This window comes from Ictidomys tridecemlineatus, chromosome 9 (genome assembly GCF_052094955.1).
Source record: "Ictidomys tridecemlineatus isolate mIctTri1 chromosome 9, mIctTri1.hap1, whole genome shotgun sequence".
In the NCBI taxonomy this organism is placed as follows: Eukaryota; Metazoa; Chordata; class Mammalia; order Rodentia; family Sciuridae; genus Ictidomys; species Ictidomys tridecemlineatus.
Genome location: NC_135485.1, coordinates 147804029 through 147826986, shown reverse-complemented (window position 1 = coordinate 147826986; position 22958 = coordinate 147804029). Strand labels below are relative to the sequence as shown.

The following is a 22958-nucleotide window of genomic DNA, read 5'->3' as shown; positions in this document are numbered from 1 at the left end:
CCCAGGAGGTGGGCTCAGGGGTTCCGTCCGCGGTGTCATTTCACAATAGCCTGTGCGTCCACCAGGACCACAGTCTGCTGGCGTGGAGGACAGTGCCCTCACACCTGCTCTCAGAGCCAGGCCCGCCACAGCGCCACCTCTGTCCCTCCCCTAGTCAGTTCCGGGAGCCACAGCACGGACCCAGCCCCCCACAGAGCACCTCCGTGGGATTCTGGGCCCCACCTCAAGGGCTCACCACGCTTCACCCTGACGAGGTGGACTTAACCAGGACACGAGGTGGACTTAACCAGGACACGCAGTGCGTACCCAGAAAGCCTCCCAGTTCTCCCCCGGCCCTCTCCACTGGTAACTAAGACTGGTCTGCCTGCAGCTCACGTCACCAGGCCCCCACCCTTCCCGCTGAGGGCTGGGTTTTGTGGAGTTCAGACACGGACTAGAGACCCCCGGGTGAGCAGAAGTCACCGCTCAGCCCCCACTTCAAAATGCCGCAGTCACTGAACGCTGTCTAAGTTAGTTTTATGCAATTCACCCTGCTGTGTAAATCTTATTAAAATTAACTTTAAATGGAACTTTCATTCACGACTGGGGGTCTTCTAGGGCAGGATGAGAATTTAAAAATATGTAGCTGCTATAAGCCATTTGCACTGAATGGTTTTTATCGCTTTAAAATCAGTGAGTAAGTCGGTTAAGATGGGTCTTTTAAGGTCACCATACAGGCCCCCACGTGCTCTGTAAAAGTGTCTTGACCCTCAGGCTGTCCTGGAGGGACTGAGGCCACCCAAGGCCCTTCTCAGGCTGACAAACAGGTGGTCTTCCTGAAGGAAGCGCCGGCGTGTTCTAAGAATGCACCAGCAGAGGGCGCCGTGACCCCGCATCACTGGGCTCAGCTCAGAGAGGAAGTGACTCCCAGAGGTAGGCGCACACAGGTAGTACACACAGGTGTAGGGGCAGACGAGGATGATTCGTGACTCTGCACCTTTAAGAAGCATCATCCTAGCTCTTATTCTCCTACAGAGATGAAGGTGAAGAGACAGACCTAGACCACAGACCTTTGCTTACATAAATATCTCAGCTCACTCCAGTGGAAAAGCAAAATTCAGACACCTCAGGGGTCTTACAGGCCACTTGCTGCACTATCATCAGAGACACGACCGCTCATCAGCGCTCTGCTAGGTGGCCAGCTCCCCGACAGTGGCCGTGTGCAGACCAAGCTCCCGGGGCACACCAGGCTGCAGGCGGGTGGTCATGGTGCTCCTGCAGCTTTGTGGGGTCTAGAGATGAGTTCTGTTTTACATTGCTTTTCACTTTTTATTGAAACATCTTCTTCCAGACCTTCTTGATGAACTATTTTTAAATGGATATAAGAGTCCAGGAAACCCAAAGGTAAACTGAGCTCTTCATCTCCAGCCACGGCGCTCCGTCTACACCGTAGGGGAGCTGCACTGACTCACTTGGCCATTCTCATGCACTTACTTCTCTGCACTTGGCTCAGCCATTTAGAGTGAGCTGCGGACCCCAGGACACCGCCCCTGGACCCTGCAGCGTGAGTCTCCCGAGCGGGGGACGTCCTCCCCAGTGATGGGGACAGGCTCCCTCGTCAGGATGCCCAGTGTCCACGCAGCGTCTGGGTCTCCACCTGTGCGTGAGGGGCTCTTTGGATCACGGCCTTGTCTGAACTGGGACCCCACAGAGTGCCAGTCCTGCCTGGGCTCTGAGCACACACCCTCCCCCCACTGTGTCGGGGGATGGCACTTGTCTGGCAGAGGGTACGCAGCTGAGTGAGCAGGGAGGTCCTTTCAGAGCCAAGGGTGAGGAGCTCAGCACTGATGCTGACTAGAGGCCACCCCACCCGCCACGTGGAGAAGTCTGGGAAAGGCCGGAATCTTGACGTCACAAGGAGGCACAGCAGCCTCTGCTTCCACGTGAGGCCTGGAGATAGGCCAAGGGCCACAGGGAAAGGGGTCTTCCGCAGTGGAGAGGGAGCGAGGTGGAGAGCGGCACGGGGGCAAACTGGCATTCCTGAGGGTCTTGTCACCTGCGAGGACATGCCAGCTGGCTAAGGGTGACAAAAGGACTGAGTGAGAGCTCTGGCCCTCTACCCTGAATGTGTGGCGGACTCTTCAGGAGGGACAGTGGCATCCATCCTCCATCCCATGAAGACCTGACGCTGCTCAAACAAGTCATCGGCCAAGACATGAACACAGGTTTGAAAACACGGCGAAACACGGAAAAGGGCTGGAGGGCCGTGGAGATCTGGTCTGTCCAGGGCCCCAGGCTCCTTCTGCTGCTAGATCAGATCGGAGCAGGAACCTACGGAGTCCCCAGAGAGGGGCGAACAGGCCCGTGAGCAAAGGTGCTCAAGACGCAGTACTCCTGGGTCCTGATGAGCTCGTGCACAGTCACTCCACACCCGTCCCACACGGGTCACCCGGGTCACTGTGACACGGTCCACAGACAGGCCGGTGCAGTGGAGAGCCTGGGGCTCCATCCCCGAGTGAGGCTTTCCCACAACACCGTGGGGAGAACGGCCCCGTGAGCTTGGTGAGCCAGGCTGGCGAGAGACCCCGTGAGAAGGACAGACGGCAAGTCACTCACCTTGTCAAGGTCTCCGAGGAGTCTGCCTCTTCGCACTCCATGTGAAACACACTAGAAAAGGAGTCCTAAAACAGAAGACGGGAGGCTGAGGCTTGGGGTCGGCAGAGCGCAACCCTGGCGTGTGCGGCTGCTCCCGTCCTGCTGCCCCAGTGAGGCCCGGCTCGCGCACAGGCTCTCTCCGCTGCTCCCCTCGACTCATCTGGTTTTGTCGGGCAAGAAGGCCCCCGGCAGCCCGCGCCGGTCCACGGCTCTCCCACCAGGGAACCCCACTCGGATTGCTGTTATTAAATACAGGCAACGTGCCCGGAGTCACACGGTCATATTTTATCATCATTGAAGTAACACGAAGACCTGGGTGACGTAAAAATTACCCTTGAAATCACACTTAAAAAGCAAGACACCCATCTGCCCCCGTGCTACAGTCACACCTGAATAAAGGAGAACTGGAAAGGACCAACAGAAGGGGGCGTGGCCACAGACGTTGGGAGAGGCTTTGATTTTATTTTTGCTCCTGTTGAAATATTTTCATGCACACACAGATAACTGCAATAGATATGAACCCACAAGGCACCCAATTCCCTTTGTAAACGTAGCAACGTAAGTTGTAAAAAAGTTACAAAACATAGTCACGGCTTCTTGTTATCTGTAGTCCAAGGCGCCGCTTTTCCAAATCAGCGTGTGGTGCGACCCGGGAGAAGCTCCCACTGAATATCAATGAAAGTGATATTTAAGATGTTTAAAAATAAGTGCTTCATGTACGACTTTCAAAAACTAAATGCCAGAGAGCAGGCCGTGAAGGCTGAATCTGACGCGGGCGTTAACGGATGCTGACCTGAACTTTAGGGCTGGCAACTGTCTTGTGATCGCCTGTGTCAAGGGTTTCGTAACCAATTTAAAACGTGAAAGAGCACCTGTGGACATGCTGGCTATCTTTTTAGCACAGTGGATTTTCATTTGCTATCCTTTTGAATCAGCCACTGTGACGCACTCACACACACACGCTCATACACACACACTCATACGCAGATTCACATGGTGACGGGCCACACAGCCTTCGCAGCTTGTTAAAGTGCCTGGTTGAATGCTTTTCTATCCTACGTCCCCAGTGCCACACAGACCCAGGCAGACGCTCTTCCCAGTTCCACGGAACTGCGTGGTCTTAGAGGAAGAAGGACCACGTTGGAAAGAAACGTGCAGAGGCCATGGTTCCTGGGTCCAGGAGGCTCAGAGACCGCACAGAGCGCCACAGCGAGGGCCAGGACTCGACTCTCCTGCCAGACTCGGGCAGATGCCCGTCTGTGGGTGGCCAGCACTGGTGTGAGCACTCCTCTCTCCCTACACCCTGGGCTTGTCCTGTGCCTCCACCAGCAACAGAAAACTGTGCTCTAGAGGGTAAAGTCGACCCTAGGAGGCGGGCAGTGGTGGGTCGGGACGCTTGGTGAAGGGGAAAGCATCTGTGGTTTCGTCACCGTAAGTACCCCCTGGGAGGAGGTGCCCAGCGTCACCAAGCTAGCAGAGGGCCAGTCAGACCCTGTCAGTACTGACAGGTGCCAGACTGGTCAGTGCCTGGAGTATGGCCTCTGCTGGGCGACACCTGTGGTTTGCAAGACCCTGTGGGAAAGGCAAGCTCTTCACCCAGCACTTGGAGCCAGGTCCACCTGCTTAGAGCAACGGGCACCCCACCCTGCCGTGGACATCGGCACTCCGCAAGGACTTCTTCCCATCCAGAGGTGCTCGTCACCTTGTCACCTACACAGTGTGGCCATGGGCTACGCAGTGGACACCGTGTGGCCATCATGGTTCCTACACAGTGACACAGTGTGGCCGTGGCCATGGTACCTACACAGTGGACACAGTGTGGCCATGGGCTACGCAGTGGACACCGTGTGGCCATCATCATGGTACCTACACAGTGACACAGTGTGGCCATGGTGCCCGTGCCAGGCCACAGGGTTGAGTAGTGGTGGGACCCGGGCCTTGGAGAAGCCCTACCCCCAGCCACCCCTCCGCTGGACAGGCACCTAGTGCCCGGGGACAGCTGTGGCTGGGCCAGTGACGGGGCCCTGTGCACAGCTCCCAGGGCCGTGCTGTACTCACGGGGCAGTCTTCGTCCACTATGAAGATGGTGCAGCTTTGGACCTGCATGAAGGAGATGATGGTGGCCGCTATCTTCTTCAGAATCACTTCTAGTGACTGCTGCTCCTCAAAAATCAGGCTGGCCAGGTCCAGCAGCACCTGGATGGAGGGAAGTGCCAGCCTGCAGGGGCTGCCGCAGCCGGCAGCGAGCTGCCCACAACTTCACTGCTGCTGTACGGCTGACCGCCCCAGTGCCGGAGCAGCAGGCCTGTTCTGCCTGCTGGCCACACGCCATGATGACCATCAGGATGGCCACACAGAGGCTGGGCTGCAGGTGGGCAGCGTCTGGCTAGTCCTGGTGACCCCTCCACTGGCGTGACAGGGACAAGCTTCCTCCCACAGGGTGCCCGCAGCAGGGAGCGGGCGCTGCTGGGGGCTGAGCTCTACAAGGTGTTCTGAACAGCGTCCAGCGGGTGGCCCACAGGGATCACTGCCCCCAACACCCAGATAGACCTTCACCACAGGCCAGTCTTCACTACGCCCGACTCCGCACAAAGCCAGGGTGAGAGCCCCTGTGCCTTCCTGGGACTGTCCTCTCTGAGGCCTACGGGCAGGAAACGTGTAGGTGCGCACAGGGTTCAGGGTCGGGCGACAGGAGCCGAGTCCACAGCAGCCCCGGGAGCTGCACGCAGGTGTGTGGAGGGAGAGCCCGAAGAGGGGAACGCAGAGCAGCAGGAAGGAAACATGCCCGTCATGTTCAGACGGCAGAGAAGGCACGGAACGTCCACAGCAGCCAAGAGCAGGCACCAGGCGGCCCCACGCTCTCCGGTGTCCACTCACACCCACAGAGGCAGCAGGCACTGTGGGTGTCCCTCACCTGCAAGTCTCAGAACGCTCACTTCACTCGTACCATCTCTTAAGCACTTAATTGGGAATGTGCTAGAACAAAACAATCAGGGATCTAGAAACCAGGGCACTTCCCAGAGGGCCAGAGCAGGTTCCGTGGGACATGTGCCTCGTGGTTGCAGGACAGTGCGTGAGTTGTCAATGTGGTGATAATGAAGACAGTCCAGAAGGAGAAGCAGGCAGAGGAGTGGGGGGGGGGGCGGCGGGTGCTGGGTGCAGGTCTCATGGCTCTCAGAATCCAGGGACGGCAGGAACTAACGCGGTACTCAACAGCGCCTGGGCAGCAGCTGGACACCCACATGCAATGGGCAGGATGAGGGCCACGTGAGCCTGCACTCTCAGGTCAGCAGAGACTTCCACAGAGGAGGAGCGACCGAGCAGGGAGACAGGAGTCGGCAACAGCTTCCAGAAGCCAAGTGCCTCTGAACGTCTGACCTAGTGCCCTGCACCTGAGCCCAGCCAGGACTCTCCCGCGGGGACACGGACACCCGCAGCACTCACCTGGTTCCTCCTGTTCTCCAGGAGCGAAGTCTCGTAGAGCTGGGCATTGTGAAGCACGATGCCGCAGAACGCCAGGTAGGCAGCAAAGTCCTGCAGAACAGCAGCCGGACCGTCAAGGGGCAGTGCCCAGACCACTGGCACCCAGGTCCACGGTGGAGCGAGAGCCACGAGCCCAGGTGCAGGTGGCACTGATGCCAACCAAGTGGGCCAGCGTGTTCTCAGCCTCCTGGGCACGGTAGGGCTGGGCCAGCAAGAGGAAGGGGAGAGGGGCTGGGAGGGGGCTTCCCACATGAGACCACCATCTGCTCTGTGCAGAATCTGCAGTGGCCTCCACACGGTGCTGAGACTCAGGCCTCTGCTGAGACTACGTGGAGCCTGCCAAGGGTTACTGCCGCAAGCAAAGGCACATCTGCCATCAGGACAAGGACAGCAGCAGCAGTGCAGCCACACACTGCATCAAGGTGCAAATAACACTTCCAATGTGCTCTTTAAACACGGACCCTCCCAGCACCCTGAACACCCCGTCCTGGGGTTATGTGCTACAGTCACATTAATTATCAATCCAAGCACATCTTGAGATGGCAGGCTTTATCCCACAACCATGAGTATATTTTGCCAAGATGTGATAGAGCCTAAGATTGCTAATTCGTTCAAGAGGCTTCACCTTAAAGGGCTACAAACACAATAATGGAATAAAGAGCCAACCCAGAACCAGGCTTTCCCACCAAGTATCCGCAGCTGTCCCTTGCAGCACAGGAGGCTAGATGGGTATTCAAAGGTACTGCTATGCTGAAGCACGAGGACAAACAGGTGCCACACAGCCTAAGCCTGGGTCAAAGTATCTCGTGTCTTGTCTTAACGTCTGTCAAGCTCCTATGAATTTTCAGAGGATCAATGTGTAAATACAATGGTCCTGGGGGAGGGGCGCTGGCGGTGAACGGTACAGAGGTAGGTATTCGCCAGGAGGAACGGCACGTCTCCTGTGGGACGAGGGTAAGAATGGGTTCAAGGACATGCTGGAGGGGACAGATGCCACTATGGCCTGGGGAACGGGGCCTTCAGAGTCATAAGAGACGGGCATGAAGTAGCAGCCAGCCTGTTCCACGCACCCTGAGTCTGCACCCGGGCACCAGCAGTCTGTGGGCAAAGCTGGTAAAGCAACAGTGCACCAGGGACAGCCCCCACCTGCGCCTACCTGGAGGCTGAGCCTGGGTGGCCCTGGCCCTTCACTCAGGACAAGCCTCTGCAGCAGACAGCAAAGGCCAGCCAGGCCATGAAGACACCATGAGCCAGGCCACCAGGGCCCCAGGGCACAGCCCAGGGCAGGGGGCAGCTGCGATTCCCGACTGAGCAGCTCCACGCTCCCAGGTAGCACCCACACTGCACAGGGCAAAGATGCCTTTCAGCACTCAGGGTGCTGCAAACCGCCATCAAGGACCCCGTGGTTGCTCTGGGTCGGCATGCAGTCCCAGGCCCCTGGCGGCAGCATGGCTACAGTACCTTCTCGTCCTTCTCCGTGAAGGTCCCGCCGTGAGCCGATTTCTTGTTGATGGCCTGGGCCACGCCGACCACCTGGTGGTGTAAGCACAGAAAGAGACACGTGTTTTCCTGGGCTGAGATCACCATCAAGAATCCCCCCGAGGGAATGTGGGGAAAGGACAGGGTCGCAGACCTGCGCAGAACCTCAGCCTTGGAGCCAGCCTTGTGCCCAGAGCCAGCCCTGCGCCCCGGCAGCCTCCCTATTTCTGGTCGACCTGGTGCCCCCTGCAGTCTGGATGAACTGAGTGGCAGAGACAGATTATGTGAATGTTCTCCACAACCATCTCTACATTCAAATAAATAAAGTGAATGTTTTATGCTGCTTTTAAATATTCCAGAAGGGCAAAATGCTCTTTTACTAAAAATGAAACAGTCCTGGAGTGGCCAATCATGGAAGAAATGTGGGAGGGTCACCAGGACACAAAGACGGCCTGATGCAGGGGTGAGGTCCAGCTGCTTTGGAAACTTCAATCCTTGAAAACCATTTGACCTCCAACAGACTTATTTTTGGGCTACTGGGATGCAAAAACAGGAATTAGAAGGTGAGCCTGATTTCAAACAGATCAGAAGGCACCCAGAGGGCGAAAGATACCTGAGGAGACAACTAAACCTACCTGAGATGGGCCTGAGACCCCAGCAAGAGGTGTGCGTGGAAGGGCCTGCCTGCTCACTCTCGGCAGCTTTAACAGATGACCTGACCCCCTGTGAGGCCAGGGAAGCACACACTCTCCCCGACGCGGTTTTCTGACCCTGACACCTTGATTCCCGCTCTCCTCATAATAAAGGATATTAACATTTTAGAGAGGTGGAATACCTCTTCGTCCTAACTCACCACCCTGGGTCAGCTCGCTCACCTCTGTCCACCCCAGCTCTAAGGCCTCCGCCCAGCAGGGCTGCTCACTTGAAGCCGACTCGCCAGGACTGTCAGGGCCGCTGGGTTCTCACACAGAGCAGAGGGGCAAGGCCACATGCGTGGGGGTGAGGTTCCTGGGCCTTGGATGACCAGGACTGTCAGGGCCGCTGGGTTCTCACACACAGCAGAGGGGCAAGGCCACATGCGTGGGGGTGAGGTTCCTGGGCCTTGGATGGCCAGGACTGTCAGGGCCGCTGGGTTCTCACACAGAGCAGAGGGGCAAGGCCACATGCGTGGGGGTGAGGTTCCTGGGCCTTGGATGACCAGGACTGTCAGGGCCGCTGGGTTCTCACACACAGCAGAGGGGCAAGGCCACATGCGTGGGGGTGAGGTTCCTGGGCCTTGGATGGCCAGGACTGTCAGGGCCGCTGGGTTCTCACACAGAGCAGAGGGGCAAGGCCACATGCGTGGGGGTGAGGTTCCTGGGCCTTGGATGACCAGGACTGTCAGGGCCGCTGGGTTCTCACACACAGCAGAGGGGCAAGGCCACATGCGTGGGGGTGAGGTTCCTGGGCCTTGGATGACCGGGTCCTTTCAAGGGTTCTTTCCTTTTGTGTATCAGCGGCTGCCCTGAAGGGGCTCAGGACCCAGCGTGGCGGGACATGACCCCACAGCACTGCAGCACAGACTGGCCAGCGTCATGACCAGCGCTCTCAGCCCGCGGGAGTGAGTGCTAGGCCCGTGTGGCCAGGGGCACAGGCTGGGAGTCTGCGGCGAGGAAAGGCCAGCTGTTGGGGATGACCAGGCCCTCCCCAACACCTCCACGTCTTAGAGGAAAAGACAGGCGCAGCTGACAACGTTTCCCTGAAATCAAGACTGTGGGATGACTGTCAGAGCTGCAGTCCCTGAGACCGAGGTCACAGTTGGCCACCAGTGGCATCCTGGACCTTCTCAGAGGCTGAGCGCTGGGTGACTGTAGGGTCGATGGGATGAGGGACATGGGACAAGAGGGTGTGAGACATTTTCTATGTGGCTCAGAGACAGAGGGTCGTGCCGGGAAAGCAGAGCTGAAGTGCAGGCTGAGCCCACGGGGTCCCAGCATGTCCCATGTCACTGAGCAGGCAGTGCCGGGTCCCCAGGGCCCTCCCTGAGGAAAACCACCTCCCGGGGACCTGAGGCCTAACCTGTGGTCCTCTGCTCAGGAGTGTTCAGAGGCAAGTGTCAGTAACTGTGGGCTCCAGGGACAGTCCAAGGCCACCTGCAGAGTGCCACTGTGCTCTCTCAGCTCAGCTCGCAGCAGCTGGTCTCCCACTGCTAGAACCTCCGTTGATTCCTTCGTCACACCTGCCTGTCCCTTCCTCTCCCTGTGACACCGGTGCCCGTCCTGCTCGCTCTCTCTGAAGGCACCGATTTGACTGTAGGCTCCTCGGCGGGAGGTTTTCCATGGGGCCTCAGGTTCCGCAAGGGACCAGTGTCCTTGCGCTGGTGGACGGGACTCCAGCTGTGTGTGGCCTGGGTCCCGCTGCTCCAGGGGCGGTGCAGTGTGTGGCAGCTCACAGCTCTGGCTCTCCCCCTCCCACCGGGGCAAGCCCAGCCTGTGTGGGCAGTTCCCTGGCCACCCGGCCCGTGCCCCGAGGCCCACCTGTGTCTGGCCCCTTGCTCTCCTCGCCTGGGACTCCCCTCCTGGTTTCTCCCCGCCACAGCTTGTTTGTAGGTTTCGAGTTTGTTTCGGGGGACTCTACTTCCCACTTGTCTGCAGAACGGAAGGTGGTCTGCCATCTGCCCAGTGGGCCATGGCTGTCTCGGCCCCTGGAATGGGCTCCAGGCCGCCCCGTAAAGCGGCCCGGTACTGACTGCCTCCCCTGTGCCGAGCCACCCGGAGGCCGTGAGTGCCCACAGAGGACGCCAGGCGTGTCCGCTGGCTGCACTGCCCAGGGACCAGGGGCCAGGGACCAGGGACCAGGGGCCAGGGAGGAAGGTTCTGTGTGCACACAACTTTCCCCACGACTCTGCAGTTGGCTGAATCCACGATGCAGAGTCAGCCAGGGAGGGCCAACTCTATTTACATTCTGTCCCTCCAACATTAAATAAAAACACTTACCATTAGGTGATTTTATGGAATAAGGACTCCCAACAGTGACTTTTTCAGACTTCTGGTAACCAGCTACTTCTCCACTACTAATATTATTCCTTAGGTATTAAGTGCTAATTTATTTAATGGATAATTAATTGAATGTAACTTCTGTATTTAATCCCTATATTTCTAATTTCTATATTCTAAACACAGTATATAATTTCTATCTTTAAAAATGAGGCAATGGCACACGCTTGTGATCTCAGCAGTTCAGGAGGCTGAGGCAGGAGGACCTCAAGTTCAAAGCCAGCCTCAGTAACTTAGGGAGGCCCTAAGCAACTCAGTGAGACCCTGTCTCTAAATAAAATACAAAAAGGGCTGGGGGTGTGGCTCAGGGGTCAAGTGCCCCTGGGTTCAATCCCCAGGGCCCTCCCACCAAAACAAGGGAGAGACAGTCTCTCACAAGAGACTCCTTGACCAGAAAACGTACCTACCAGTGCCCTGCCTCCATTCACCATGGAGACGCCTTAAATCTACACTGGCATGAAGAGCAGAACAAGAAGCTGCCTGGTGCTTCTGAGTCTCAGGATGGTCAGAGGACAGCAGCTGGCTCCTCAGACTTCCAGAGACCGGAGCAAGCGAGGCCCTGCCCTCCTGGTGCCTTCTTCGGTAGCCACCGGGACAAATCAGCGTGTTCCCCCCACCCCAATCACAAGCTTTTAAATGTCACTTTTCAAGGACAGCTTTCCATGCAAGTAGGTGTTAGTGAGCACCCTTCCTCCAAGGTCAGGAGCAACCCCTCCAAGGTCACAGGGAGCAACCCCTCCTCCAAGGTCACAGGGAGCAACCCCTCCTCCAAGGTCACAGGGAGCAACCCCTCCTCCAAGGTCACAGGGAGCAACCCCTCCAAGGTCACAGGGAGCAACCCCTCCAAGGTCACAGAGAGCAATCCCCTCCAAGGTCACAGGGAGCAACCCCTCCAAGGTCACAGAGAACACCCTCTTCTCCAAGGTCACAGGAAGCAATCCCCTCCAAGGTCACACACAACAACCTCTCCTCCAAGGTCACAGGGAGCAACCCCTCCAAGGTCAGAGAGCACCCTCTTCTCCAAGGTCACAGGGAGCAACCCCTCCAAGGTCACAGAGAGCAATCCCCTCCAAGGTCACAGGGAGCAACCCCTCCAAGGTCACAGAGAGCAATCCCCTCCAAGGTCACAGGGAGCAACCCCTCCAAGGTCACAGAGAACACCCTCTTCTCCAAGGTCACTGGAAACAACCTCTCCTCCAAGGTCACAGGGTGCAACCCTCCAAGGTCACTGGTAACCTCTCCTTCAAGGTCAGAGGGAGTCACCCCCTCCTCTTGGAGCCCCTCCTTCAACCCACAGGCACGGAGGCCACAGGACCTCTACACTTCCCTGCGCCCCCTGCTGGGGATGCTCAGCATGGAGACCAAGGCAGGGGCCCGAGGAAGACAGCCTGCCAGTCCCGCTCTCCTGGCTGCGGGATGCTCCGTGGACCCCCTAACCTCCGTGGACCCTCTAACCTCCGTGGACCCCCTAACCTCCGTGGACCCTCTAACCTCCGTGGACCCGTCTAACCTCCGTGGACCCTCTAACCTCCGTGGACCCCCTAACCTCCGTGGACCCCCTAACCTCCGTGGACCCGTCTAACCTCCATGGACCCTCTAACCTCCGTGCACCCTCTAACCTCCGTGGACCCGTCTAACCTCCGTGGACCCTCTAACCTCCGTGGACCCCCTAACCTCCGTGGACCCGTCTAACCTCCGTGGACCCCCTAACCTCCGTGGACCCTCTAACCTCCGTGGACCCGTCTAACCTCCGTGGACCCGCCTAACCTCCGTGGACCCCCTAACCTCCGTGGACCCTCTAACCTCCGTGGACCCCCTAACCTCCGTGGACCGTCTAACCTCCGTGGACCCGTCTAACCTCCGTGGACCCGTCTAACCTCCGTGGACCCGCCTAACCTCCGTGGACCCGCCTAACCTCCGTGGACCCTCTAACCTCCGTGGACCCTCTAACCTCCGTGGACCCTCTAACCTCCGTGGACCCTCTAACCTCCGTGGACCCGTCTAACCTCCGTGGACCGTCTAACCTCCGTGGACCCGTCTAACCTCCGTGGACCCCCTAACCTCCGTGGACCCCCTAACCTCCGTGGACCCTCTAACCTCCGTGGACCGTCTAACCTCCGTGGACCCGTCTAACCTCCGTGGACCCCCTAACCTCCGTGGACCCCCTAACCTCCGTGGACCCTCTAACCTCCGTGGACCCTCTAACCTCCGTGGACCCCCTAACCTCCGTGGACCCTCTAACCTCCGTGGACCCGTCTAACCTCCGTGGACCCTCTAACCTCCGTGGACCCCCTAACCTCCGTGGACCCTCTAACCTCCGTGGACCCGTCTAACCTCCGTGGACCCTCTAACCTCCGTGCACCCTCTAACCTCCGTGGACCCGTCTAACCTCCGTGGACCCTCTAACCTCCGTGGACCCCCTAACCTCCGTGGACCCGTCTAACCTCCGTGGACCCGTCTAACCTCCGTGGACCCTCTAACCTCCGTGGACCCTCTAACCTCCGTGGACCCGCCTAACCTCCGTGGACCCCCTAACCTCCGTGGACCCCCTAACCTCCGTGGACCGTCTAACCTCCGTGGACCCGTCTAACCTCCGTGGACCCGTCTAACCTCCGTGGACCCGCCTAACCTCCGTGGACCCTCTAACCTCCGTGGACCCTCTAACCTCCGTGGACCCTCTAACCTCCGTGGACCCTCTAACCTCCGTGGACCCGTCTAACCTCCGTGGACCGTCTAACCTCCGTGGACCCGTCTAACCTCCGTGGACCCCCTAACCTCCGTGGACCCCCTAACCTCCGTGGACCCTCTAACCTCCGTGGACCCTCTAACCTCCGTGGACCCCCTAACCTCCGTGGACCCTCTAACCTCCGTGGACCCGTCTAACCTCCGTGGACCCTCTAACCTCCGTGCACCCTCTAACCTCCGTGGACCCCCTAACCTCCGTGGACCCTCTAACCTCCGTGGACCCGTCTAACCTCCGTGGACCCTCTAACCTCCGTGGACCCTCTAACCTCCGTGGACCCTCTAACCTCCGTGGACCCTCTAACCTCCGTGGACCGTCTAACCTCCGTGGACCCGTCTAACCTCCGTGGACCCTCTAACCTCCGTGGACCCTCTAACCTCCGTGGACCCTCTAACCTCCGTGGACCGTCTAACCTCCGTGGACCCGTCTAACCTCTGTGGACCCGTCTAACCTCCGTGGACCCTCTAACCTCCGTGGACCCGTCTAACCTCCGTGGACCCTCTAACCTCCGTGGACCCTCTAACCTTCCAACACCCTCCTTGCTGGACAGCGGGACGTAAGGCCTCCTGGGGGCAGCAGCGCCTCGCCAGGCGCTCTTTCAGGCTCTTCCTGGATGCACTCTTCCACTCGCCTCAGGGTGCACTCCACTATCCAGGGCCTGTCACAGCAGTCTCTGCTCTGGGCAAGGAACAGAGACACGGCATGTGAAAGTCCGGTCCCCAAGGAGCTGGCCTCTAGAGCTCCAGACAGGGTGGACGGGAGTCCCACCCCGCCCCTGTCCTCCCTCACAGACACACAGCTGAAGAGGGCCGTGTCAGCCCGACAGGCACGGGGACCCGAGGGCCACTCACAGGCGACACCATCACAGAGGCCCGAGGGCCACTCATGAGCTGACAGGGTCTCGGGGGCTGCCGCAGTCTGGCTGGGCACAATCCAGGAGCCACTTGTCAAAAAAAACGAACTTTATTTTAGAACCACACACCACACCACACAGCTCCTCAGGAAAAACCCTCAGAGCCCAACTGCCACCACCGGCTTCCACCAGCCTCTCCACCTCCCACAATCCTCCTGCTCTTGAGGCCGATTGGCTGGGTCGCGTGGGCGGAGCCAAAGAAGTCCCCCAATGAGCACCTCCGTGGTCTGAAAGGGCAGGGAAACAGCCCAATGAGCATCACCACAGAGGAGCCAATCAGCTAGATGTTGCTGGGGCCGCTGTGAGCCAATCATCAGCTGGCATTCTGAAGGGCAGGGAAACAGCCCAATGAGCATCACCGCAGAGGAGCCAATCAGCTAGATGTTGCTGGGGCCACTGTGAGCCAATCATCAGCCGGCAGCTGGAAGTTTGCTGGCATCTAAAGCCTGTTTTACTGCAGCTGCCATGACTTGCCCTTGTTCATTAATGTCTCTACATAATTTAATATATGTGTTTAAATCTTCATGTTTCCATGGTCTAATGACCTCTCTGCACCAACGATTTGCTTGCTCATAAGCCAGTTGTTTTATTAATGGCATTGCTTGTTCTGTATTCCCCAAAACTCTGGTAGCTGTTTGAATAAGCCTATCTACAAATTCAGCGTAAAGTTCATTAGCTCCTTGTATTACCTTAGATAATTGACCTTGTAAACCTCCATGTCCTTGTAAAGTCTTCCATGCCCTAATTGCCTCTACAGCAATTTGTGAGTATATGCCAGGATCATATGCAATTTGTTGCTGCTGATCCTCATAAGATCCCTTTCCTAACAACATACCTAGATTTCTCTGAGGGCCGCTGTGAGCCAATCATCAGCCGGCAGCTGGAAGTTTGCTGGGGCCCCTTTGGCTGTGGCTCTCAACAGGGGGCCAGAGGTCCATCACTCACAGGTTCTCGGGGCCACAGAGGCCAGAGGTTCCGAGTGCCTACTCAGGCTCAGTTGGGGTCCCCTGCCTGCATATGCTTATCTGGTCAGCAGTCCTTTTGTGAAAGGAGAGGAACAACTTCTCACGGTGACTTTAGGGAACAAAGGCAGAGTGGCTGCTGAGACCCACAGGACTACAAGCCTGTGACAGGCTCTAGAGCCAGGAGTGGTGTGGGAACAGGGAAGCAGGCCTGCGGCCAGGCTTGGGTGACAAGGACGTCTGAAGACAGGCCACCTTTGGGATCCCACGGCTCCGAGGCCACAGAAGACCCTTCCTGCTCGGCAGGGCTTAATCCCTTGCTTCTAGGACGCAGAGGCTGCTGAGTCGGGGTGGCGTTCCGCGCTGGAGGCTGGCCCTCTCTGGCTGGCCGTGGGGCGAGGAACCAAGGCCCCTGCCCACAAGTGGACCTGGAGCCCAGTGAGCAGCCCGCCAGGAACCCAGCAGAGACACCCCCTCACTGGGCCAGGCCAGGACCCCTGGGCCACAGGCCGGCAGGATGCCAGACAGACCCTGGGCTCGCAAGGTGGCAAGAGAGAGGGGCCCACGCCTGTCAAATAATCTGTCACCGTCACAGAGGCCTGGAATTCTAAATCCAGGTCACTTTCACTTTACTTCAGTTCTTGTGAACTGGTGCAAACAGCAATATTCAAAAGTGTCAAAAGAGGACCATCTCTTGCTCTTTAAATTCAACCTGAATTATTAATTTTCACTCTATGGTAAATGGAAGCAAGTAGCAATTTTTAGATGAGGGTTCACTATTAATTTTTATATAATATAGATATCTTAAAATTTGTTGGATTTAACTGGGGGAGGGAGGAGCAGAAGGAAGGGGAGATACTAGATAATGAAACTGACCAAATCATACTGCTATGTTGTTTGCATACAAGAATACGTAACAATGAATCCCACCATTATACAAAATGGTACACGCCTGTAATTCCAGCAGCTCAGAGCTGACGCACGAGAATAGCAAGTTCAAAGCCCACCTTAGCAAAAACGAGGCACTAAGCAACTCAGTGAGACCCTGTCTCTAAATAAAATACAAAATAGGGCTGGGGAGGTGGCTCAGTGGTCAAGTGCTCCTGAGTTCAATTCCTGGTATCCCCCTTCACCCCCCAAAAAAGAAAAAAAGTTTTTGGATTTAAAAATAAAGGAATATAAATTATTTAATATAGATTGGTGAATACAGATGTTGGCACATGTGTCTATTAAGAGTAGCAATTTAATCGACAAACTCCTTAACCAGTTAAGAATGCAGGGAAACACAGAAATTATTTAATAGGCAAAGTCCATCCAAGGATCTAATGACGTAGTGCTGGGTCAGACATCACACAAAGACGTGATTCATGCATATCTGCAACTGGTTCTACATGTCCAACGTTCACATTCAGAGACTGCGTGAAGCTCCTCAGAGTTAACGTGTAAATGATGTGTTCAGTCCACGCTTCGGTGCATCCCCGCAAGCTAATGCTCAGCCTGAATGGCCTCCTCTGAAGCACAAGAAAGACACACCTTCATTGGTGAGCAGCACTCGGTGTGGACCCAGGTCTCTCTGGCACCCTGATTGACCCTCTAGTCCCAGGCTGACGTTCACTCCGGCCGCTGGACCGGGGTCAGACCGAGGAACTTGGCCCGACCGTGCCAGGCCCACGCACTCCCAAGGACGAGAGAGTGGTCACGTCCTCCTGTGAGACAGGCTTGGTGTGAAGGGCAGGGGGGAGGGACGAGGGCCCCGCCGGTCACCACACCAGACCAAGAAGACGGACGCCGTGGGGCCCTTCTGCTATCTCCACAACAAAGCCACGGCCAGCGCTAGCTGGGGACCAACAGAACAGACGGACAACTCCCAGGTCTTTAAGGCTGAGAGAGATCGACTGCCAGCCGCCTGCTGGCTTTGGCAGTGTGTTTCCCTGGGTGGGAAGCAGAGTGGAAGGGTCTTGCAGGAAGCCGAGAGTTCACTCTCACTGAGTTCTCTCATCAGAGCCAGGCAGCCCCGGGGACAGTGGGCAGAACTGGGGGCCTAGCCTCCCCCACGCTGCCCCGGGGAGCCAGCGCTGTGCTGGGCCCTGGGCTCCCAGGCTTCCCTTCCACCGTGGGAGCTGCACGCTGGACCTGACCCACGCTCCTCCTGCCCCTCACCTAGATACTGCATTTCTGGTGAACAAGATCCATAAATCTTCAAATCAAAAAAATTTAAAAGCAAGTATGTTCTTTGCTTCATTAAAAACATTTGTCTTTTCTGCCCAGACTAGTACTCTTCATATTTCAGTGATTCAACGATTTCTTGTTCAAAATAAGATACTTCCGGGAAAATAAGTGAGACTATTATAAAATAAGTAGATACAATCACCAAGCTTAAATCCTAGAAAATACTGCTTTGTACACTATTGGAGTGACAGGTCTCATATGCATGCCTTACTTGTGGTTTTTGGCAGACATAAAATGGCTTTGATTCATCAAAGTTTTTATCTTGTATAAATCTCATAAAAAATAGCTGATATTCTTGCATCTTTTCAGATTTTTTTTAAAGAAGATATAAATAGCTTGATATTTAGCTAGAATGCTGGGTTGTCACATTGCCAAGAACTCATAAATCCTCCACTGTAACTGCCATGTGAGAGTCACATCAGAGAATCTCACTGTGATAACACAAGACCAAGATGATAGCACAGAAATGAGGACTGCAGGGAGCTCCGATTCCAAACTGGACTCTACTTCCTAATCGAGTTGATTCGCACGTCCCTGCACCTCCCAGCCCTCGCCCAGCAGAAGCAACAGGAACTGAAGTGGGCAGGAAACAGTGGCCATCGTCCACGGCAGAAGCTTTTGAAAGACCTGTCCATGTGAGGACCTGGGAGTCCACCGGCCTGGATCAGCATTTCCCAGGCGTCAGTGAGCGAGCTCCCTCAAGTCCAGCCCCTTCTCGTGTCCAGGAACACGGCGACGCCCCCAGGGCGATATGAAGACCCGAGGACCCACTGCCAGGCCGAGGGCAGCTCTGCAGGGCCTGCTGGACAATACCGCACTGTTCCCAGGAGCCCGTGAGCTCCACGGCTCTCATGCACAGCCGGGCCCTGGGCTCCTGTCCCTCCACGATCCTCCTTTTGGGGTTCAGTCACTTTCTGCAGCGGTGGCTCTCCGACCTCCCTCCTCAGGATTCTGGGGTGCTGCGGGTGCTTCCCGCTTTGCCCCCTGTTCTCTTGGAGGGGGCCGAGGGAAGACGCAGAAGCCACCTGCCCTCTGCACTTGGTTCCCAAACTCACTGTCACAGACGTTGAGGAAGAGACCCTGCTGCCACTGCCACTCGCAGGACTGACCCCCGGGACTCGCTGAAACACTAACTAGCTGAGGCTCCTCTCAGCGGGGCAGACAGAGTCGGGCTCCAGGGACGCCTGCAGGTCTTCCTGAGCTCCCCGCCAGGGTGCACTTGGGCGCTCGGAACCTGCTCCTCCCACAGCTTCCAGGCAGGTCCCTGCCCCTCTGGCGGCCAGCGCCACCTACAGGCACACCAGGGTGCTTCTAAGCCATCGGCCGCTAGTGACTCAACGCGGCAGTCCTTTCTTGGTTTCCTGGTAAGTAGTGGAAAGAAGAGGGTCAGGGGCTCTGCTGGTGACCTCGGGTCCCGGCTGGCTGGTTACGACTGAGGACTTGCCACGTGGCTGCTGGGCTCCCTCAGAAGCTGCCAGTTCTGGCTTCTTTTAAAACAGTAGGTGACGCTGATCCTCCATCACAGTCTTCCAACACCCTCCAGGGTCCCCCTGCTTCCAGCTTCTGCAGCCAGGAGGCGGCGCCCCAGGTTATGGGCTCCATTCTGGGAGTCACGAGGAAGCAGTGACTCCCGAGTCCTGGCCAGGCCTCTAAACTGGGATCTCAAGATCTCCACAAGAGAGGAGAGGTGGACACACAGGCAGACGGCCCTGAGGTCTGGAGTCAGGCGGAGGCTGCCGCTGGCCCGTGACATTTATACCACCACCGCCACGCCTGCGCACGCCTAGCGCTTCTCTTTCTTCCTGTCCTCTGGAGACGGATTCTCTCTGGACGTAATTTCAGCTGGGCCACACAAATCTGGAAAGAGGAAGGGCGCCAGGCGCTCCATCCCATGAATGGCTGGTGTGAGTGGACGGTCCAGAAACCAGTCGTTACGGCAACGAGGCCAGGGCAGGAGACCCGGGCCGGCACCAGGGAGAGGCTCAGGGCCCTGCAGGCTCTCAGGGAGGGCCCCAGCCACAGGACCTGCCGCTGACCCCAACTTCATCAGACCTGCCGGCCAGCAGTGCCGTCACACATTCTGCAATCAAATCCAAGTCACAGGCCACCAGAATGGCTACTGCCACAGGCCCCCAAGCACACGCTACCAAGGTGAGGAGCACTGGGTACTTGGGATGGCCACATGGAGGTGTGGGACATGTCATGAGGCAGATGTTCCTCTATCACGGGACCTGGCACATCCCCTGCTGGACATGCTCCCACAAGAAACAGAGTCCAGTCCACAGGACACGCTTGGCAGACACAGACAGCAGGTTCTCCAGAACTTAAAAAAATAGAAAAACACTCCACTGTCTACCAACTCATGAGATGAACAGGTCACGGTCCTTACCCATACCCCGGAGGGGCCAGCCGGCCACAGGAGGGTGCACTGCCGCCCTGCCACCCCATGCAGGAATCTCCATGGGTCCATGCTGTGGCACCCTAAAACCAGCAAACACAGCCCCAAAGCAGACCAGACACTGTGGTGGGGTGGGGGGCGAGGAGGCACAGCTCTGGGGTGATGGGGCGGTGGCACTCCAGGTGGTGGGGTTTCCTGACTGTATGCTCATCTGCCCAGTCTCATCAGCCACGCTGACAGTGGGCGAGTGCCTTGCATGTGAGTCCTACCTGGACTCTGCAGGGCGTGGGGCTGTCGGCCGACTAAGTCGTCCTCATGGGCAGCTGGTGGGTAAAGAGGACATTTCTAAGCAAGGAGCTGCCTCACTTCACCCTAGTGACCCTGCTGACCCTTCTCCTGGGTGACCTGGACCCACTGTGGAGAGGCCATTCTGGCTACCTAGAAAGAGAAGTTCAGCCAGAGCAGGGTTTGGGCTAAATCCTTTCACCAGCACGAAGGAGTCTTGGGAGCCAAGATTTTAAGCTAAAAGCTGAATGTGGTCTTCAAAAGTGTACAGAATCAGTCTGGCCCATAACCAGGGCTGACAGATGGAATGCAAATAAACTCAGGTTCCGATGCCAACAGATAGCCTGTCGGCGTGACTGTGCCCCAGGTCCTGTGTGGCACATGTCCCCCCGCCCACAGTACCCCCGTCATGGGTCCACGTAAGGCCTTGGATTTTATTTATTCTCCCCCGGCTGACCTGATGAACCTCGCCTGCCTGTCAAGGCTGCAGGTATTTTTAGGAACTTCTGCTGGACCTTCCTCTTAAGAAACTGCAGCTGAAGAAACATGCAGGTGCTGAAGATGTGGACTCTGGGCAGTGACTGCCACAGGACTTTATCAACCACAGGGCGACCACTGACCCAGGGCATCGCCACCTGGGTCCTCATTGGAAAAGAAGCTGGGGTTCCACCCGGACCTCTGGAGCGCAGAGTCTGCACTGGGCAGGATGGATAGGCAATTCCTGTGCCGTGGCAACTGCAGAAGCACCGGTTCAGAAGACCATGTGCTGGAGAAGTCCCAGGGCAGGGACACCCAGAGTGCTCTGAGGGGAACGCGCTGTGGAAGTGAAGCCCCTCACAGGGACGTCTGGAACGCACAGGCGCTGCCCAAAGATGCCACCTGCCGCGCAGCAGCAAAATGAACACAACTGAAGCGAGACTCCCGGGCCACGTCAGCACACCTGGTTCCAACTGGGCGACAGGACAGAGACGCAGAACCCGAGCAGACAGACCGATGAGGAGGGCAGCCGTGTGGATCTGCATGTGACTCACACGGGCCGTGTCAGCTCCAGCCGGGCCCTCCTGGCCTGGCCCACTGGGCCCTGACGCTCCTGCACGGCCCGCCCTCAGTAGGGTGCTCCCATCTGACCCTGGTCTGGGCAAGACTGAGATCCAGAGTCTGAAGTACACTTCCTAGCAAAGGTGCGTGGCTTTTGCACCTACGTGAGTCAAAGCCCCGCCGTCAGAGGGTGGCCAGTGGGACTGCACTTCCAAGGACGGGGGTGGGCCCCCAGGAAGCACGGCACGGGGCAGGGCTCCAGGGGCAGCCTGCTGCGCACTCGGCCACGGCTCTAGGACGGCCTGGGCTTCCAGGGGACTCCAGCGTCCAGACCCTGGCCGAGGGACTCGAGTTAACTGGTGTCACAGGAAACTCTACGCGTTGGCCACCGGGAGGACTGGCCAACAGTCCTTCTGTGTGGGTCGGAGACAGGTTTTCAGAGGGAGAGCGCAGGAGTCAGGGCTGCCGAGAGGAGACCCTCCCACCCGCCAGGGCAGGCACCTCCAATCCACCTCGCGCCCCAGGGAAGAAGAGCAGAGGGGGGGTCCTGCCATGGGGCTCACAGACTCCAGGGACGGGGACGGCACTCACCAGCAGCCTCCCTCCTCAGGGCCGAGCCCGTGGACAACCCCTGACAAGTCCCCCCGTCCTCCGAGACGCTGCAGACGCACGTGCGGCAGAGCCGGGAACACACAGCCCAGGGCTCAGCTTATCTGAGGCTCTGTCCACTGTCTTTTCAAGTAAATACAAAGCGATGCCGTCTCTCAGAATCCACAGACTGACACGATTCACACTGAAATCTACAGCTGGAATTAGCTACCCTTTCTGTTTTCTCAAAATCTCAACTTGAATCCAAAGGTCAACTAATGATCATCACAGCTGAACGATCATTTACGATGAAGACTTATTCCCATCACAGCTCGGTCAGTCCTCTAAGGTAGAACAGGTGCCTGGAGAGGGCAGGCAGGAAACAGCACGTATGACATTTGTTCTAGTCAGAGGCCACAGTGACGCCATCAGGATTCATCCTGGCAACCGAGGGCTCAGTGGGGACACCAAGCTGAACACCGAGCAGGACTTCAGGCACCTGCACGTGTCACTGCCGTGTCGTTTCACTCATATGCAAGGTAGAAAATATGTATATTTATATTCAAAGAGAAAAGTACTTCCAAATGACCTTTAAAAATGAAAACCTGCCTTACCTCCTCCCTGTGGTTCTTAATTGGCATACAGAGAATACTCTGGGTCCTGTAGCCCGTGATTTGGTCGACTTCTGCATTGAACCGGGGATCCTAGGGAGGAAAGAGAAATTCAATTTGATGACTGATCTGTACAAAGACTGATGGGATTTCTCTAACTTATTAGATCAGAGAATCTAACCTTCGACTTAGCTGGCCGCACTGAGTAAAAATGTCACCATGTGGCAGGCAGACAGTCACGTGAACACTGCCATTCTTTGACAAAGATGAATCCAAGATTTTTTTAGCATCTAGTGTTTATGAGAAACCAACAACGACCAAACAAAAAAAACAAAACAAAAAAACCAAACCGAGACTTTTAAAAAGAAAGGAAATTAAAAGTACTATTTAGATAATCTCACAATTCAGGAAAAATTGGTGGCTGTCACCTCTGTGACACCATCTGCCAGTCCCTGCTGTCTCGCCGCCTGGTTTTGCTGAGCCATCCAGAGAGCACAGCTCTGGAGCGCCCCTGGGACCTGCGGCCTCAGAGCCTGCACCAACCTCCCCTGCGGAGGCCG

At 56.9% G+C, this 22958-nt stretch overlaps 1 protein-coding gene and 1 long non-coding RNA gene across 2 annotated transcripts in view; both read right to left on the bottom strand.

Annotated features, from left to right (window-relative positions):
• Positions 1 to 22958, bottom strand: part of Pde5a (phosphodiesterase 5A) — a 90329-nt gene that overhangs the window by 43766 nt on the left and 23605 nt on the right. The window contains exons 3-8 of the mRNA XM_078020754.1: positions 22402 to 22491; positions 7579 to 7650; positions 6079 to 6168; positions 4693 to 4830; positions 2596 to 2660; positions 923 to 1008 (exon numbers count right to left, since the gene is read on the bottom strand). Of these exons, the coding sequence (XP_077876880.1) occupies positions 923 to 1008; positions 2596 to 2660; positions 4693 to 4830; positions 6079 to 6168; positions 7579 to 7650; positions 22402 to 22491 (541 nt within the window). The remainder of the gene's footprint in view (positions 1 to 922; positions 1009 to 2595; positions 2661 to 4692; positions 4831 to 6078; positions 6169 to 7578; positions 7651 to 22401; positions 22492 to 22958) is intronic.
• On the bottom strand, positions 16419 to 22395 carry LOC144366969 (uncharacterized). The gene is made up of 2 exons (XR_013426198.1): positions 21791 to 22395; positions 16419 to 16760 (listed from the first exon to the last, which is right to left on the bottom strand). It is a non-coding gene; the product is annotated as an uncharacterized LOC144366969 (long non-coding RNA).